At 44.9% G+C, this 19,032-nt stretch overlaps 1 protein-coding gene across 1 annotated transcript in view; it reads right to left on the bottom strand.

Annotated features, from left to right (window-relative positions):
• Window positions 1–19,032, bottom strand: part of LOC144504716 (utrophin-like) — a 631,247-nt gene that overhangs the window by 138,204 nt on the left and 474,011 nt on the right. Inside the window, 3 exon segments of the mRNA XM_078230463.1 lie at window positions 8,496–8,570; window positions 15,120–15,181; window positions 18,232–18,295. Of these exon segments, the coding sequence (XP_078086589.1) occupies window positions 8,496–8,570; window positions 15,120–15,181; window positions 18,232–18,295 (201 nt within the window).

The following is a 19,032-nucleotide window of genomic DNA, read 5'->3' as shown; positions in this document are numbered from 1 at the left end:
GGGGGAGAAGGCCTGGGTAAGAGACTCTGTCAGAGAGTTGGTGCAGACTCAATGGGTCAAATGGCTTCCTTCTGCACTGTAGGGATCCTATGAAAATACCATTTTCATTCTTCCCCCTCACATACAAGGATTATCCTGCAAGGCTCTGGCCCGTTTCAGAAGTGGAGATGCCGGCGTTGGACTGGGGTAAACACAGTAAGAAGTCTCACAACACCAGGTTAAAGTCCAACAGGTTTATTTGGTAGCAAATGCCACTAGCTTTCGGAGCGCTGCCCCTTCGTCAGGTGGAGTGGGAGATGTGCTCACAAACAGGGCACAGAGACACAAACTCAATTTACAGAATAATGATTGGAATGCTAATCAAGCTAATCAATGCTAATACAGCTAATCAAGTCTTAAAGGTACAGACAATGCGAGTGGAGAGAGCATTAAGCACAGGTTAAAGAAATGTGTATTGTCTCCAGACAGGACAGCCAGTGAGACTTTGCAAGTCCAGGCAAGTTGTGGGGGTTACAGATAGTGTGACATGAACCCCAAGATCCCGGTTGAGGCTGTCCTCATGTGTGCAGAACTTGGCTATCAGTTTCTGCTCAGCAACTCTGCGCTGTCGTGTGTCGTGAAGGCCACCTTGGAGAACTCTTACCCGAAGATCAGAGGATGAATGCCCATGACCGCTGAAGTGTTCCCCAACAGGAAGAGAACAGTCTTGCCTGGTGATTGTCGAGCGGTGTTCATTCATCTGTTGTCGTAGCATCTGCATGGTTTCCCCAATGTACCATGCCTCGGGACATCCTTTCTTGCAGCGTATCAGGTAGGCAACATGCCAGATCATCAACACAGATGCCATCATCTCACGTGAGAACACCATCCACCAGGTACACAGTACATACACTTGCAACTCGGCCAATGTTCTCTACCTGATACGCTGCAGGAAAGGATGTCCGGAGGCATGGTACATTGGGGAAACCATGCAGGCGCTACGACAACGGATGAATGAACACCGCTCGACAATCACCAGGCAAGACTGTTCTCTTTCTGTTGGGGAGCACTTCAGCAGTCACGGGCATTCATCCTCTGATCTTCGGGTAAGCGTTTTCCAAGGCGGCCTTTACGACACACGACACCTCAGGGTCGCTGAGCAGAAACTGATAGCCAAGTTCCGCACACATGAGGACGGCCTCAACCGGGATCTTGGGTTCATGTCACACTATCTGTAACCCCACAAACTTGCCTGGACTTGCAAAATCTCACTAGCTGTCCTGTCTGGAGACAATACACATCTCTTTAACCTGTGCTTAATGGTCTCTCCACTCACACTGTCTGTACCTTTAAGACTTGATTAGCTGTATTAGCATTGATTAGCTTGATTAGCATTCCAATCATTATTCTGTAAATTGAGTTTGTGTCTCTGTGCCCTGTTTGTGAGCACATCTCCCACTCCACCTGATGAAGGGGCAGCACTCTGAAAGCTAGTGGCATCTGCTACCAAATAAACCTGTTGGACTTTAACCTGGTGTTGTTAGACTTCTTACTGTTTCAGAAGAGCATCCTCTTTAAGTTACCCCTAAGGTCTAATCTTAAGAATGGGGCTATCCTTCAACAGCCTCCAACAAAATGTCCTCATTGTGTAACTTTGTGATAAATGTATTAAACACGTAACAGGATTTATGTCAAGCTTGGTGTTTTTTTCACTGTTTGTTTAACTTCCTGGCCTGTCCCCCGTGATTGTTCAGGAAGTTATTAGTCTATCTCTGCATCAGAACATTCTTCAAGAAGTTAATTCCTCAGCTAGATCTTGATATAGAAACTGGACAGTTTCAGTTCAAGATCTGAATTCCACAAAATCATACTTGAACTTTTCAATATTTAAATCATTTAACAATCATTTCACGTAAGACCACCTATGATATTGTGGTGAACCATCGTTGGTTCCCACTGGATAGTGCTGAGCCAGGGGCTGGCCAGGACTACAAGGATGTACATATGTTACTGTTGGATTGTGCTATTGTTGCTGTTGGGTTAGGGTGGAGTTGTTACACCTTTGTACGATTGTGTTGTGGCACATCCCAGTCGGGCTCCGCCTCCTGGGAGAGGTATAAGAGTCCCTGCTCTGGCCGGGACCCCTTCAGTCTGGGATAGTGTACATAAGTTCTAGTAGCTTTATTAATAGTAAATAAAAGCCTTCATTTACTGAGCTTCGAGCCTCGTGTCTAAATTGATGTGCATCAATTTTATTTACTATTATTAAACTCTCGACGGAGAAAAAAAAGGAGAGAGTATGGAGCAAATTCTCAAGCCAGAACGTCTGACGCTAGATCCACGTGCGGTGGGCGCTTCTAACACCTTCGACCACTGGCTGAAGTGTTTCGAAGATTACCTGGCAGCCTCCGCAGCGGTCACCACAGATGATGACAGACTCCGGGTCCTCCATGCGAGGGTAAGCGACACAATCTACCTCGCGATCCGTGCGGCCACTAATTACCCTAAGGCCCTCGAGCTTCTAAAGAAGCGCTATACAAAACCACCTAACGAGATACACGCTCGTTACCTCCTAGCCACTCGACGACGGCAGTCGGGCGAAACGATGGAGGACTATGCCAATGAGCTCTTACAGCTAGCCAGGGGCTGTGACTGCAAAGCTGTGTCGGCTGAGCAGAGCATGTATGACCTCGCCCGAGATGCGTTTGTGCCCGGGGTCGGATCATCGTACATTCGACTTAAACTGTTGGAGAAGGGTAACCTTAATCTTACCCAGGCCATCGAGTTAGCAGAGATGCTCGAGTCGGCTTCAAAGAGCTTAGTCTTATATCCAGAGGACCACGTGGAGACAACGTGGCAGGAGCAGTCGCAAATCCCTCCTCGCCCCTCGGGTTCGAAATGCTGTGTAATGGCGTGCTCCCATTTGGGCCAGACGACGGCTGCAGCCCCGTGCGGCCCGCGGTGCTACTTCTGTGGAGGAGCAAAACATACCCGGCAAAAGTGTCCCGCTAAAGCCGTATTGTGCACCGCATGCGGTAAAAAAGGGCATTATGCAAAGGTGTGCCGATTGAAACCCAGGAACGGCAGTGCGGCCTGCGATTCTTCGGAGCTTGGATCATCATCGTCGAGGTCGTCGCGGGGTTCGTCCACGTGCGAGGCCAGGACGACGCCATTACGTTCGACGGAGTCAGAGGAGTATGACCACCAGGGGTCGCGGAGTTTGGCACCCTCACCCACGTGCGATTCATGTTGGTCGACACTGACCACGAACGACCAGCAGGGGTCCTCCGTATCGGTTTCAGCTGCCTGCAGTGGCGTTCATGAGCCAACGGTGGCGTCGATCATCCTGGACCAGGCCAAGCCTCATAGACTCAATCGTTCAATGATGAATATCCAGGTAAACAATCATGTGCTTTATTGTCTGTTTGACAGCGGGAGCACTGAGAGCTTTATCCACCCAGACACTGTGAAGAGGTGTCGACTCCAGATTCAACCTGCCAAACAGACAATCTCTATGGCATCAAGGTCCCGGTCTGTTGCCGTGCTAGGGAGTTGCGTGGTAACCTTGAAAGTACAAGGCACAGTTTACGAGCGCTTCAAGCTCCTTGTGTTGCCGTATCTTTGCGCGCCAATACTTCTCGGACTAAACTTCATGGTCCACTTGAGGAGTGTAATCTTACAGTACGGTGGGCCACTCCCTTCACTGGCAGTGGGAAAACAGCAGCAGCCTCCAAATTGCCCAACGCGCCCCGCCTGCAACCTCTCAACGCTAAAGATCACCACTCCCTCCTTGTTTCAGAATCTGGTACCAGGCTGCAAACCCATCGCGACTAAAAGTAGGCGTTACAGCACTGAGGATCGGATCTTCATTAGATCTGAGGTTCAGCGGCTCCTCAAAGAAGGGATCATACAACCCAGTGTTAGTCCGTGGAGAGCACAGGTTGTGATGGTCAAGAGCGGGAACAAACCCCGGATGGTCATTGACTACAGTCAGACCATTAACCGATATACGCAGCTGGATGCGTATCCTCTCCCGCGCATATCTGATCTGGTCAATCAGATTGCGCAGTACCGGGTGTTCTCCACCATAGACCTCAAGTCCGCCTACCACCAACTCCCCATTCGCCCAGAGGACCGACAATACACGGCTTTTGAGGCGGATGGTCGCTTGTATCATTTTCTCAGGGTTCCCTTTGGTGTCACCAATGGGGTCTCGGTCTTCCAGCGTGCTATGGACCGAATGGTGGACCAGAACGGGCTGCGGGCTACCTTCCCGTACCTGGATAATGTCACCATCTGCGGCCATGACCAGCAGGATCACAACACAAACCTCCTGAACTTCTTACGCACTGCATCTCGCCTGAACTTGACCTACAACAGGGAGAAGTGTGTGTTTCGTACGCGCCGTTTAGCCATCCTAGGATACGTGGTGGAAAACGGGGTCATTGGCCCTGATCCAGACCGTATGCGCCCCCTTGCTGAACTTCCCTTGCCTGCTAGTGCAAAAGCACTGAGAAGATGCCTAGGCTTCTTCTCTTATTATGCGCAGTGGGTTCCCAACTACGCGGACAAAGCCCGTCCGCTTATTAAGTCCACGACTTTTCCCCTAACGCCAGAGGCCCAATTGGCCTTTGAGAAATTGAAAGACGACATCGCGAAAGCTACGATGCACGCGGTAGATGAGTCCATCCCCTTTCAGGTGGAGAGTGATGCACCTGATTTCGCCCTGGCCACCACACTTAACCAGGCGGGCAGGCCCGTCGCATTTTTTCCCCGCACCCTCCAAGGCCCCGAAATTCGGCATTCAGCGGTGGAAAAGGAGGCCCAGGCCATTGTGGAGGCCGTCAGACACTGGCGCCATTACTTGGCGGGAAAGCGGTTCACCCTGATCACGGACCAGCGGTCCACGGCGTTCATGTTTAACAACACGCTGAGGGGCAAGATCAAGAATGACAAGATCTTGCGGTGGAGAATTGAACTCTCCACCTATAACTACGATATCATGTATCGTCCAGGGAAACTCAATGAGCCCTCGGATGCCCTCTCGCGTGGAACATGCGCTAGTATTCAGGAGGATCGTTTGAACGCCCTCCATAATGATCTGTGCCATCCTGGGGTCACTCGGCTCTACCACTTTGTAAAAGCCCGCAACCTGCCTTACTCGGTGGAGGACGTCAGGTCGGTAACAAGGAGCTGTCGGATTTGCGCGGAATGCAAACCGCACTTTTACCGACCTGACCGGGCACATTTGGTCAAGGCCACTCGTCCCTTCGAGAGACTGAGTGTTGATTTTAAGGGCCCCCTTCCCTCAACAGATCGGAACGTGTACTTTCTAAACATCATCGATGAGTACTCCCGGTTCCCTTTTGTTGTTCCCAGCTCGGATACATCCGCTGTCACGGTGATCAAGGCATTCCGTGATCTTTTTACCCTGTTCGGGTACCCCAGCTACATCCATAGCGACAGGGGCTCGTCGTTCATGAGCGATGACTTGAGGCAATTCCTGCTCTCATACGGGATTGCCTCTAGTAGGACCACGAGTTACAACCCTAGGGGTAATGGACAGGTGGAACGCGAGAATGCTACAGTCTGGAAGGCTGTCTTACTGGCGTTGAAGTCCAAAGGTCTTCCAGTCTCCCGTTGGCAAGAGGTGCTCCCTGATGCGCTCTACTCTATTCGCTCCCTCCTGTGTACGGCAACCAATGCTACTCCCCACGAGAGGGTGTTCTCATTCCCTCGGAAGTCTTCCTTGGGGATCTCTTTACCATCTTGGTTGACGTACTCAGGACCCGTCCTCCTGCGGCGACATGTAAGGGCCTGCAAGTCCGACCCCTTGGTCGAACAGGTCCATCTCCTCCACGCCAACCCTCAGTATGCCTATGTGGCATACCCTGACGGGCGAGAGGACACGGTCTCGATCCGAGACCTGGCGCCAGCAGGGGACGTAGCAACCCCTGTCGCTCCCATACCCCCAGTAACAAACCCATTATCTCTCATTTCTTCCCCGGACACAGCACGGGCAGCATCAGGACCATTGCTTAACCATTTTACTCCCATGTATAGCTTGCCTGAGCCCAGAAGATGGTCGCCACCGCAGGGCGTGTCAGGATCCCCTGGACTACTGTCACCTCAGGGTCAACCGGCCTGTGAGTCTGTGGAAGAACAGCTGGACGCCGTTTTGGGGAGAACGCCACCGCAAGTGCCTACTCCGGGAGTGTCACCGCCGGTATTGAGGAGGTCACAACGACGGTGCGGTCCCCCTGACCGTCTGAACTTATAGACTGCTGACATTTTATTCTGGTTTTTGTACCCCGCCGGCCTTTGTTTTCAAAGGAGGGGTGAATGTGGTGAACCATCGTTGGTTCCCACTGGATAGTGCTGAGCCAGGGGCTGGCCAGGACTACAAGGATGTACATATGTTACTGTTGGATTGTGCTATTGTTGCTGTTGGGTTAGGGTGGAGTTGTTACACCTTTGTATGATAGTGTTGTGGCACATCCCAGTCGGGCTCCGCCTCCTGGGAGAGGTATAAGAGTCCCTGCTCTGGCCGGGACCCCTTCAGTCTGGGATAGTGTACATAAGTTCTAGTAGCTTCATTAATAGTAAATAAAAGCCTTCATTTACTGAGCTTCGAGCCTCGTGTCTAAATTGATGTGCATCAGATATGAAGCAATATCTAAAATACTGCACATTTGCTGGAAACAGCCAAGCTCAATTTTGCTAGTTGGCATAAATCTTAGACAATATGATGATCGTGAGTGTAAATCAGCACGGACTGTTCAAATCAGCAAAATTCAATAAAACACAATCGATTCAAGATCATAGAAGATAAAAATGTGCAAGTATTTAGACGTAACTGCACTATGATCTCTGCCACAAAAACCTTGATGCATAGAGCAATTGGCCTCTTGAAAAACTGCCCCGGTAAATTAATATCAATCAGAAATAACATGATGCATTCCTATGGAAAATGAAGATCTAACTAATCCAACAGATTTTCTTTCAAATATCTTAATATATCCCATCTTTTAGATCCCAAACTATGCCAAGAGGATTATGGGTACCCACCTCAAAAACTGATCTGACATAAACTGCATTCCATTAGGTAACAAAACATGGTGCAAATTTCCCAGGGAATGTGGCTGAGTCCAAACTATCATCCACTAAGGGACTTATGGGTGCCAACAAACACCTTACATTGCTTTTCACAATGTGCTATAATCCAAATGTTACACCCTCAAATCAGAGCAATTTCAGCTCCATCTTATATTCATGTGTGTCTTATCCAATTTACAACTCTCAAATAGGCAAATAGTTGGGCCACTTAATTTATAATCAACTTCAAGTTCAGTTCATCATAAGGTAGCCTCTTTGAAACAGCTAAACATAGTCTCTTACAGTATCTAAAATAGTTAATATTTGCATACTGTCTAGTACTATATTCATACCATAGAAAATGCTGGAAAATCTCACCAGGTCTGACAACATCTGTGGAAAGAGAACAGAGGCTTACGTTTCGAGTCTGGATGAGCCTTCATTGAGCTCTGACAAAGGGTCATCCAGGCTCGAAACATGGGCTCCGTTCTCACTCCACAGATGCTGTTAGACCGATTTTCCAGCATTTTCTGTTTTTGTTTCAGATTCCAGCATCTGCAGTTTTTGCTTTTATATTCAGAACATGTTCTCTAAGAGTTATTGTGCAAGAATTATGGTGCAAATAAAATCCCTTCAATCAAGCGTTTGCCCTCGTACTAAAATAGTTCTGACCAAAGTCACAATGAATCCTTTGTGACTAGTCTGCAGCCTTTGACAAAGTTGACCACACCACCTTCCTCAAACACCTCTCCACTGTATCCAGCTGGGAGGACTGCACTCGCCTGATTCCATACTTACCTATCTAATCATAGCCAGAGAATCACTTACAATGGCTTCTCTCCTCATTCCCACATTGGTACCTCTGGCAACTGTCTGAGACTAACTGCTTGCAGTCTTTGTGTCATAACTGACACCAAAATGAACTTCTGACCGCATATGCCCGCTATCAAAAAGACTACTTATTTCCACATCTGTTACATTGCTGAATTGCCCCTGTATAAGTTTATTGGATGCTGAAACCCTCATCATAGTCTTTATTACTTCAGACATGACTATTCAAATATATGAATCTTTCTTTCCCTCTCTTTTTGCACCTAATCTAACATCAAATTATTGCTCCCTTAATTCAACTTTGTTTTCAGTCCTTCATGTGCTTATTTCCCGATCTTTAAAGAGATATCCGGTTGGTTCCCCTGTTCACTCAAGTCCCATATGTCTTATTGTTATCAGCTTGCACTTCCAGCAATTTGTAGATAAAAATCTTTTGAGTGGAAGGGTGCAGGGGTAATTCTAACTAATGATTCTGCTACTGCAAAATCTGGTCCATTGTAAATGATTACACCTGACAGCAGACATGCAAGGAATTCCACAATAAAGTAAATAATGAGATTACAGATTATTGAATATGTAGAGTCACTCACAACAGAGGGCCTTCTGTAGCCGGCGGATCTTCATAGCTGTCCGGTAGGCTGAAAAACGGACGTTGTTTAAATCGCCTGCGTTAAAGCAAATAGAAACATTTGGCGATAAGTATAACTATTTCAATTAGAACACAGTCTCAACTACATCAGCCAATGAATAAAAGGTTAAATCACAGAATAGGTATAACACAGTAGGGGGTCATTCGGCCCATTGAGTTCATGCTGGTTCTTGCAAGAGTAATGTACTTAGTCCCATATCCCATCCTTTCCCTGTTGTAATAATCTCGCCAAAGCTAGTCTTCCATCACCATCACCCTTTATTTACAAGGTGCATAAAGTACCACTCGGTGGCTGCAGTGTACACGTCAAACACCGGAGTCCTTCGACTGCTGGCCTGAGTGGAGCCAGCTGGTTTTGACCCCCCCCCACTGAGCCTTCCCTATTGGGCGAGCCTCCACTTGCCTAATGGGAGAGCTCATAGTCTACGAGGCCTCCGGGGGATGATCAATTGACCATCCCCCATGGCCATCATAACATCCAAATTCCTGCAAATTTATTCCCTTCAGGTGCTTATCCAATTTCCTTTCGAAAGCCATGAGTGGATCTGCCTCAACCAAACTTCCAGATGCTAACCACTCACTGCTTTTAGTTCTTTTGCCAATCACTTTAAATCTGTGCCCTAATGAAAACTAACTAATTCGGTACTTATTATTTTTTTATTCTTTCAGGAATGTCAACGGCAGGGCCAGCATTTGTTGCCCATCCTTAATTCCTTTGAGGTGGTATTGAGTCCACATAAAATTCGTCACTGTTTAAATTCACACTTAAAGGCTCATGATTCTGAATTGAATCTTCTTTTGTAATGATGTAAGAGATAGCAGAGAGAGAGAGAGAGAGGGACTCAGTCATCTCATTGTGGGATACTAGGGAGACAGAGAGGGACTCGGTAATCTCATTGTGGGATTTGAGGGAAGAGGGAAAGAGAAACAGGCACATACTCTTACAAGAAAACCCTATTTTTGGGTACTGAGTGGCCTTAGAGATCCAAAATGGTATTTGTGGCCCTTGTGCTCACTGCTAGTCACAATAGATGCGATTCTGGTAACAGCATCGGCATGCTTGCAGTGAACATCTAATGGAAGGATGCAGAGTAGGCATGCCATCACCAGCGCTGTCATTTTGTAGCTCAAAACTCTGCAGTCTTTTAATGACACATGACTGAATATATGTTCAGCAGCAGGATGAATGACCCCTGCCAGTGTTTTTTAAAGGAATTATCAACTACTTTCTGATTAGCTCCTGATGGATTTACTCCAGTTGTTGTGACAATGTACAGGTGTTTGGTGCTTTCTAGAATTCTTTGAAGTTGCTAAATTGTACTGGAGGTGGTGTGGCAGATTCTAAAGGTCTTTGACCCGACTGCAAGGCTGCCGCACAAACCAGTTATTCATAGACTTTGGCACAAAGGTATACATTTGCATAGAACTGTGCAGGTCAATGCCCGGTACCCTGGCAGTTGTCATGATGCCCTCATGACAGCTATGGCACAGAAAGAGGCCATACAACACATCATCTCTGTGCTGGCCAAAAAAGAGAAAAAAAACTAACTTCATTTTAATCATGCTTTGCTGTAGCCATGCTGATGACAGCGCCTCAGCTGCTGCTAGTGCTGACGTGATGTGGAGATGCCGGCGTTGGACTGTGTGGCTTTTGCTACCAAATAAACCTGTTGGACTTTAACCTGGTGTTGTTAAAACTTCTTACTGCTAGTGCTGACCACAGCATTGACTGGCAACAATGCAAAAATAAAAGCCAACACAAAGCAAAAATTCCAAATTAAATTTACAAATCAAAGCATATCATATTGCATACAAGCATCAACTAATCACCCCTGTACATTCCCTCATTCTTTCCTGTGCCTTTGCCTGTCCTGGTGCTTTAATGCTGTGCAACCCCAGTGGCTGCAGTACTGGAAGGCTGCTGGCCTTTAATGAAGAAGAATCCAGATGGGCTTGGAGGTTGACCACGAGTGGTCCCAAGCCTACAAGGCCTAGCTCCAGATTGCACCATCTTGGAAGCTGCCTGGCTCTACTGAGTGATGGACCACAGCAAAGGCACAGGCAAAGTGGCAGTGGTTGAAGGATGAATGCTGAAAGGACAGAAGATTTGTGGTCCATGGAGCCACTGTCACTCCTCTGGAGCAGCAGCTCAACAATCCTAATATTCTAGTATAGATTGCCGGACTCCTGTGACATCCTGCAAGCCCCTTTGAACATAATTCATTGCCATAATGGCAGTAGTCTGAACTTGCAAGGGAGCAGTCTGAACATGCATGGCAGCAAGCTGAGCTTGCTCTGCAGAATTCAGACATTGGATAGCTTCTGCTTATAGAATAGAATCATAAAATCCCTGCAGCGCAGAAGGAGGCCATTCAGCCCGTCAAGCCTGCACCGACAACAATGCCATCTGGGCCCTATCCCCATAGCCCCATCAGCATGTGCTTGCTGGCTTTCATTGGTACCTGATTATGCAATGCCTCGATTTTAAAATTCTCATCCTTATCTGCAAATTCTTCCATGGCTTCTCTTACTTCTGTTTCTATAATCTCCGTCAACCCTAAAACCTTTAGAGACATCTGCACTCTTCCAATTCTGGCCTCTGGAACATTCCCAATTTTAATCACTATGCCATTTGTGGCAATGTTGCAAAGGTGCTAAGTTCTGAAGTTCCCTTCCTAATCCCCTCTCTCTCCCACTCCTCCTTTAGGACGCTCCTTAAAACCTACCTCATTGAACAAGTTTTTGGTCATTTGCCTAATATCTCACTGTATGACACAATGTCAAAGTTTGTTTGATCGTATTCATAGAACAATAGAAATTAGGAGCAGGAGTTGGTCATTCAGACCTTCAAGCTTGCTTGGTCATTCAATAAGATCATGATGGATCCTCCATCTCAAAGCCATACTCCTACACTCTCCTCATACCCCTTGACGCATTTATAGTCTACAAATCTATCTATTTCCTTCTTAAATATATCCATAAGTTCACCTCTGAGTGAAGGGGTCACAGTCTCAGGATTGGGCAATGCCCTTTAGGACTGAGATGAGGAGAAATTTCTTCACTCAAGAGGGTGGTGAACTTGTGGATATATTTAAGAAGGAAATAGATTGGTTTGTAGATAGGAATCAGCCGCTGAACTTTCGCTGCATTCCCTCTATGGCAAGTATATCCTTTCTTAGGTAAAGGAGACTAAAACTGCATACAATACTCCAGGTGTGGTCTCATACAATACTCCAGGTGTGATCTCACCAAGGCCCTGTACAGTTACATAGCATTTACCTTCTTAACTGCTTGCTGCACCTGTATGCTTGCTTTCAGTGACTGGTGTACCAGGACACCCAGGTCAATTTGTACGTCAATCTATCACCATTTCAATAATACTCTTCCATTTTGCTTTTTCAGCACAAGTGTTTAGCTTCACACTAATCCACATTATACTGCATCTGTCATGTATTTGCCCACTTACTCAACTTGTCTAAATCATGTTGAACCTTCTTTGCATCCTACTCCCAACTCACATTCCCATCAAGCTTTATGTCATCAGCAAACTGGGAAATATTACATTTGGGTTCCTGATCCAAATCATTGATATATATTGTGAATAGCTGGCGCCCAATCGGTCAGTAAGGGGACTCTTTGGCCTGAGTGAGACACATTTGGGAATTTGGTTAAAAGTGGGAATTCAATTGATAAATCTTTTTGAAGTTCAATTTTACAGTAGCAGTCAGATTCTGACCTTGAACTGCCAACCCAGAACTAACGGCCTTTAAGTATGTTAAATAGCCTGATTAAACAGGCAGCTGCCTTCATGGCAGTTAACTGTCAATCATCTGAAAGACCTTCACCTGAATAGGTGTTGATTGTTGTAGCAGGAAGCTAAGCTAGTTGTTGTCTCATCACAGCTCTATATAGGAAAGGGACTTTTGGTACACACAGTCAGTAAGAGGCATGTGGTTAGTATGGGGAGATGGAGACCAAGTGAGTATATTTGGGAATTTGGTTTGTAGTGGGAATTCGTAGTCGTAGAGATTTACAGCATGGAAACAGGCCCTTTGGCCCAACTTGTCCATGCTGCCCTTTTTTTAAAACCACTAAGCTAGTCCTAATTGCCTGCCTTTGGCCCATATCCCTCTAGACCCATCTTACCCATGTAACTGTCTAAATGCTTTTTAAAAGACAAAATTGTACCTGCCTTTACTACTACCTCTGGCAGCTTGTTCCAGACACTCACCACTGTGTGTGAAAGAATTGTCCCTCTGGACCCTTTTGTATCTCTCCCCTCTGCATTTTTTTTTATTAGTGTCACAAATCGGCTTACATTAACATTGCAATGAAGTTACTGTGAAAATCCCCTAGTTGCCACTCTGGCGCTTGGCATATGGGTAAAGAGATATGGTTCAGGTATGGTTTTCTGCAAAAAGTGTGATTTAGAATAGAGTGCTGGCAGTTGGGTAATTAAGGGAGTTAGGGAAAGAGGTGCCTCTTTTGCTTTCTTTTTCTCAGCCTTCAGGAAGTAGTCTTACTCTGTTACAAGAGAAGAAGCTAGTTATTTGGTAAGTGACTAAGGTATTTTCCATTCCTAAAGTTACCTAAATATCTGCAGTTCAAAATGCTTTAGCAACTGGTGCTAAGGTTAATAAAATATATTTATATTGAATTAAATAGTTAATTAGAACACATTAAGGATGGCAGGACAGGTCTGATGAAGTATCATCCAGATTTGAAATATTGGCTCTATTCTCTCTCCACAGATGCTGTCAGACTTGCTGATTTTCTCCAGCATTTTTTGTTTCAGATTCCAGCTTCTGCAGTATTTTGCCTTTATATTACAGCTGCAGCATATGAATGCCAGTTTGATCCAGGGAAAACATGTTTGCAGTAAGCGTCTGAAGTTTCAGCAGCTTCAGCTCAGAATTTTAGCTGGAGGCTGAGCTACTGACACTATGATGCATCAGGGAAGGGAAAAGTTACCTGCAATCTTTGTACCAGGAGGCAGTCACACCTCTTGGGACAGGGTTTTCTGATTTGGTCAGAGACAGCAGAGTGTACCTGCAAGTGAGGCAGCTAAGGGGCCTCAGGGTAGGATTCTTAGCATTGTCCAACAAGCTTGAGGTTTTTTCAGCTTGTTTGGATGAGTGGGGGCTGCAGAGTGAATGAGCTGACTGACTATGGCACCATGGTACAGGAAGCTATTCAAGTGGGGGAACCAAAAAGGAATGTAGTGGTAGTCAGGATTAGTATAGTCAGAGAAATTGATTTGATTTGAATTGTCACATGTATTGGCATCTAGTGAAAAGTAATTTTTCTTGTGCTGTACAGACAAAGCATACCGGTCATAGTGCAGAGGAGAGAAGGAAAGGAGAGGGTGCAGAATGTAGTGTTACAGTCATGGCTAGGGTGTAGCGAAAGATCAGCTTAATATTAGGTAGGTCAAGTCTGATGACAGCAGGAAAGAAGCTGTCCTTGAGTCAGTTGGTAGGTGATCTCAGACTTTTGTATCTTTTTCCCTAGGGAAGAAAGTGGAAAAGAGTATGTCTGGGGTGTATGGCATCCTTAATTATGCTGGTTGCTTTTTCAAGGCAGTGGGAAGTGTAGACAGAGTCAATGGATGGGAGGCTGGTTTGTGTGATGGATTGGGCTACATTCTCAACCTTTTGTAGTTTCTTGGGCAGAGCAGGAGCCCATACCAAGCTGTGATGCAACCAGAAAGGATGTTTTCTATGGTGCATCTGTAAAAGTTGATGAGAGCCTGAATTTCCTTGGCCTCCTGAGAAAGTAGAGGCGTTAAATGGAGTAAATGTTCCCACCATCACTTTTAGCAAAGTAGGAGATTAAAAGTACATCGTTTATTTTGAACTTGCGTTGTAAAAATTCAGGGGTTTTTTGCTGCTATTTCAAGCCAGAATTCATTGCCAATCATTTTGAGCTGCAAAGTTTCAGTTTCAAGTCTAAATTCAAGACTTGAGTACAACACTCTGGTGTAGTAGTGTTCTCAGTACTATCAAAAGGTGTACTCCTTCGAATGAGATATTAAACTACGGCACCATCTGTCTATGGGTGTAATAAAAGATTTTCACTAGGGGATTTTCAGTAACTTCATTGCAGTGTTAATGTAAACCTACTTGTGACTAATTAATAAACTTTAAGTTCCCAAGAAACTATTTTGAAGAGCAGGGGATTTATCCCCAGTGTCCTGGCCAATATTTATCCCTCCATCAAGAACAAATTATCTAGTTATTATTACCTTGCTGTGCACGTATTGGTTTCCAAATTTCCTAAATTATAACAACATCATCTCATCAAAAATTACAATATTGGCTGTAAAGTGCATTGAAATGTTCAGTGGTCATGAAAATATATGCAAGTCTTTCTTGCTTTTATGTTGCCATAGCCCATAACTCCTACTTATACATTACTTCAAATGTTTTGTCTACATGAATGCATCTAAATAGATTTAAACTTGCAGACATAGTAGCAAAAGTAAATTTTGATTTGTTTGCAAATCTGTTGCAGTAATCTAATAATGATACAGAACCCTGAAAGAGTCCTGTTGCTGTCTACTTACCCAATGATTGAAAAAGCTCTGTCATTTTCGGATGGTCCCAACAGGTACTCTGCGTTTGGTGGCTGGAGAGAGAATGCACAGAAATCAGCAATAAATCCAGAAATTTATGCTATAAAGCTTTGTCAACTTTTCTTGTATACCAGAATTGAAGCCAGTATATTCCGGAATGAAATCAGGAAGCATTTTCTCCTCTCAAGCTAGTAGAAATCTGGAATTCTTGATGTGGATACCCGAACGTGTATGACTGAGATTGACAAGATGTTTACCAAAACTTGCCACATTTCTTTCCTCAGTGACTGTCTCACCCTCCACCCCCTCCCAGTCAGGCCCTGCCTGCTTGGCAATGCCAGGGTCCCAGGCTGGTGCTGCCCAAGGGCCACTGCTCAGCCCTCAACCACCCAAGGGGCTTCAACAGCCTCTGGTCCACTAGCAAGGCCATCACATCTGGTGCACGTTGTTGGGGACCATCTGTGATCGTTGCCAGTGAGAACCTTCACTAGGGAGGTGGGAAAGGTAAGTGAGCCTGGACTATTGTGTCCCAGGCTCGTTAATGACATGCTAATCATGTAATTAATATTTAAATCAGCCTTGCGCCCTTCCCAGGCAGCAGAACATGGCTGGCAATATCAGGGTGAGAAATCAGGCACAAATCAGTTTTTTTTTTGCTTCTCGCTCATATTTCCTGACCCACTATGCCACTCGCAGTGCAGCAGGGTGGTAAAATCCAGGCCATTATCTGGGCTGACACTTCAATGCAGTATTGAGAGAGTGTTGGATTGTGGAAGGTGCCATCTTTCAGGTGAGAAATTAAACTGAGGCTCTTCTAGTAAGAGTTCAAATGGTGACACACTTCAACTAGAAAAGAAATATTCATAACAAACTAGCTTGCTTTAAATTTTGTATTTGTATATGCTCTAAATTGGATCCTCTTAAGAACAAAGAACAATACAGCACAGGAACAGGCCCTTTGGCCCTCCAAGCCCGTGCCGCTCCCTGGTCCAAACTAGACCATTCTTTTGTATCCCTCCATTCCCACTCTGTTCATATGGCTGTCTAGATAAGTCTTAAACGTTCCCAGTGTGTCTGCCTCCACCACCTTGCCTGGCAGCGCATTCCAGGCCCCCACCGCCCTCTGTGTAAAATATGTCCTTCTGATATCTGTGTTAAACCTCTCCCCCCCCTTCACCTTGAACCTATGACCCCTCGTGAACATCACCACCGACCTGGGGAAAAGCTTCCCACCGTTCACCCTATCTATGCCTTTCATAATTTTATACACCTCTATTAAGTCTCCCCTCATCCTCCGTCTTTCCAGGGAGAACAACCCCAGTTTACCCAATCTCTCCTCATAACTCTCCTCTTAAGATTAGCCTTTTTGTATGAACTAAAATAATTTCTTGAATTTAGCTTAAATATCATGTAAATCAGATTGAAGACGCAATGTAACATCAAAATCCTATAAATCAAGGTACTTTTCAATGTGGGAATTTTTAAACCTTTCTAAAAATGTCATGGTTCCATTCATTTATTATCTAAATTGCATTTCTTATATGCAGAGGGAAAGAAACGAAAACCCCATTTGCAAAGAAACACTAACAATTACATTTTCAGCTTGGTACGGGGCCCTTTCCCCAGCCCACAATCACAAACTCTATCAGTACTCTCCAGGACACAGCAGTAATGAAAACACTAAGTAATGAACAGACTGATGAGATTACAAACCCTAGAGACTGCTGCTCTCTCTCCCTCTAATTAAGTTTATTTTTAAACATTACTGTGGAAACAGCACTACTTATTCTACATTTTTTTAAAGCATTGAGATTGCAGATGTTCAGGGAAGATTGCAGCAGAAGGGGTCAACAATGGTCTTTGATGTAAATAAGTATTGCAGAACTGAAGTTTTAAACCTTGTAAATAAGGAGGATCTGACCTTTTTTCCAGGATAAATGTTTCTCCTTGAAGTTGAATTGTGGGAATCATTGACTAGTTTGAGTTCAACTCCAATATATGGTTGGTTCTATTAGCATTGAAGTGATAAAATTAAACCATTCATGAACTTGTAACCACTGAATTGATCATCCAACTCCCCTCCCTGGTTCCCATGTTAGCTGACATTGTTAATCGTTCTCTCCCTTGGGTACTGTCCCTCTCCCCTTTGGTGTGCCTAGTGCCTTGGGAGCCACATTAACCCATGTTCCTGTTCATTCTCATGATCAAGTTTTGATACCAACAGATTTTTGTTTTTATTTAGAATTTATCCAATAATGAGGTAACTGTCTTTTGCAAATCTCTAGGCTCAAGGCAAACTAGTAAATAACATACAATTAGAACTGTGATTCCCACACTTCAAGGGTCAGAATGCCAGGGCTGCCTGTGGATCAATAGCTCAGTTTGGACACACCTGATGCAGCAGATTAAGGAAACAAAGTAAAATACCAACACAGTCTGACTTTTTGTGAAACTACAGAAAAAGCATCCATAGCAAGATCAAAACCAGAGTACTGGCTGTACCTTATTCCATTAAAGCCATCTAGTATGTCCCAACCTCCACCCTACCAGCTCCTTTCCACTGGCCAGTCAATCTGGTTAACTGTTGGGCAGAGGTTTGCTGCTGGGCTTTTCCTGGATTTCGCCCATTATCAGGTTTCCCACACCTTGTTAATATCAAGGCCCAGATATAATGTAGCATTTGACATGTTTCTTTATTTCGAGGAAGGTCTATGAAACACTCACTATTTTGGAGGCTATTCTGTTACACAAAACAACAGTTTTCAAAAATCTATCAATGAGGATGTTAGAACTACAAGCCAGAACAGAAGACAACTCGAGTTGCATTTTTAATATTAAATTGTACTTTTTGCCTGTGGTTTCCCCTCCGATTACCAGACTCTCAGATTACCACTGGTTTCTGACCCTCATCCAGAAGCCCCCAATAAATGCCCCTTCCTTGGTTGTGCCACAAATCAATGATTTAGGAGGATCCTGCCCTCCAATCAGTCAACTTGGACCCCTTCAGCTCGACTGTTTGAATTTTCTAGTATTTTAAACTCCATTTCAGGAGGACATAAAAGTATTAACATTGCACAATGTGAATATAGGTAATAAAACTTACTTGATGTAATACGGCACTTTATTGTTGTGTGAAACAGCTCTCTGCCAAGGCAACTGAACGGAGGCTACAGGATTGGGCCAAACAGATGCATTGGTCACAATTAACACTTTTTTCAAAAAACATTAATCTGTGTATTCTGCTGAGATCATAGTTTTTATTAATTCGTGGGACAACACCTCTACTTTCTCAGAAGACTAAGGAAATTTGGCATGTCAGCTATGACTCTCCACCTTTTACAGATGCACCATAGAAAGCATTCTTTCTGGTTGTATCACAGCTTGGTCTGGCTCCTGCTCTGCCCAAGACCGCAAGAAACTACAAAAGGTCGTGAATGTAGCCCGATCCATCACGCAAATCAGCCTCCCATCCATTGACTCTGTCTACACTTCCCGATGCCTCAGCAAAGCAGCCGGCATAATTAAGGATCCCACGCACCCTGAACATTCTCTATTCCACCTTCTTCCTTCAGGAAAAAGATACAAAAGTCTGAGGTCATGTACCAACAACTCAAGAACAGTTTCTTCCCTGCTGCCATCAGACTTTTGCATTAAGTTGATCTTTCTCTATACCCTAGCTATGACTGTAACATTACATTCTGCACTCTCTTGTTTCCTTTTCTATGAATGGTATGTTTTGTCTGCATAGCACGCAAGAAACAATACTTTTCTTGTATGTTAATATATGTGACAATAATAAATCAAATCAAATGAGCGACACTGGCTGGCCAGCATTTATTGCCCATCCCGAGTTGAGAGTCAACCACATTGCTGTGGCTCTGGGGTCACATGTCGGCCAGACCAG

This window comes from Mustelus asterias, chromosome 15 (genome assembly GCF_964213995.1).
Source record: "Mustelus asterias chromosome 15, sMusAst1.hap1.1, whole genome shotgun sequence".
Lineage (NCBI taxonomy): Eukaryota > Metazoa > Chordata > Chondrichthyes > Carcharhiniformes > Triakidae > Mustelus > Mustelus asterias.
Note: the sequence above shows the minus strand (reverse complement) of the source record. Positions and strands in the feature narration are given on the sequence as shown.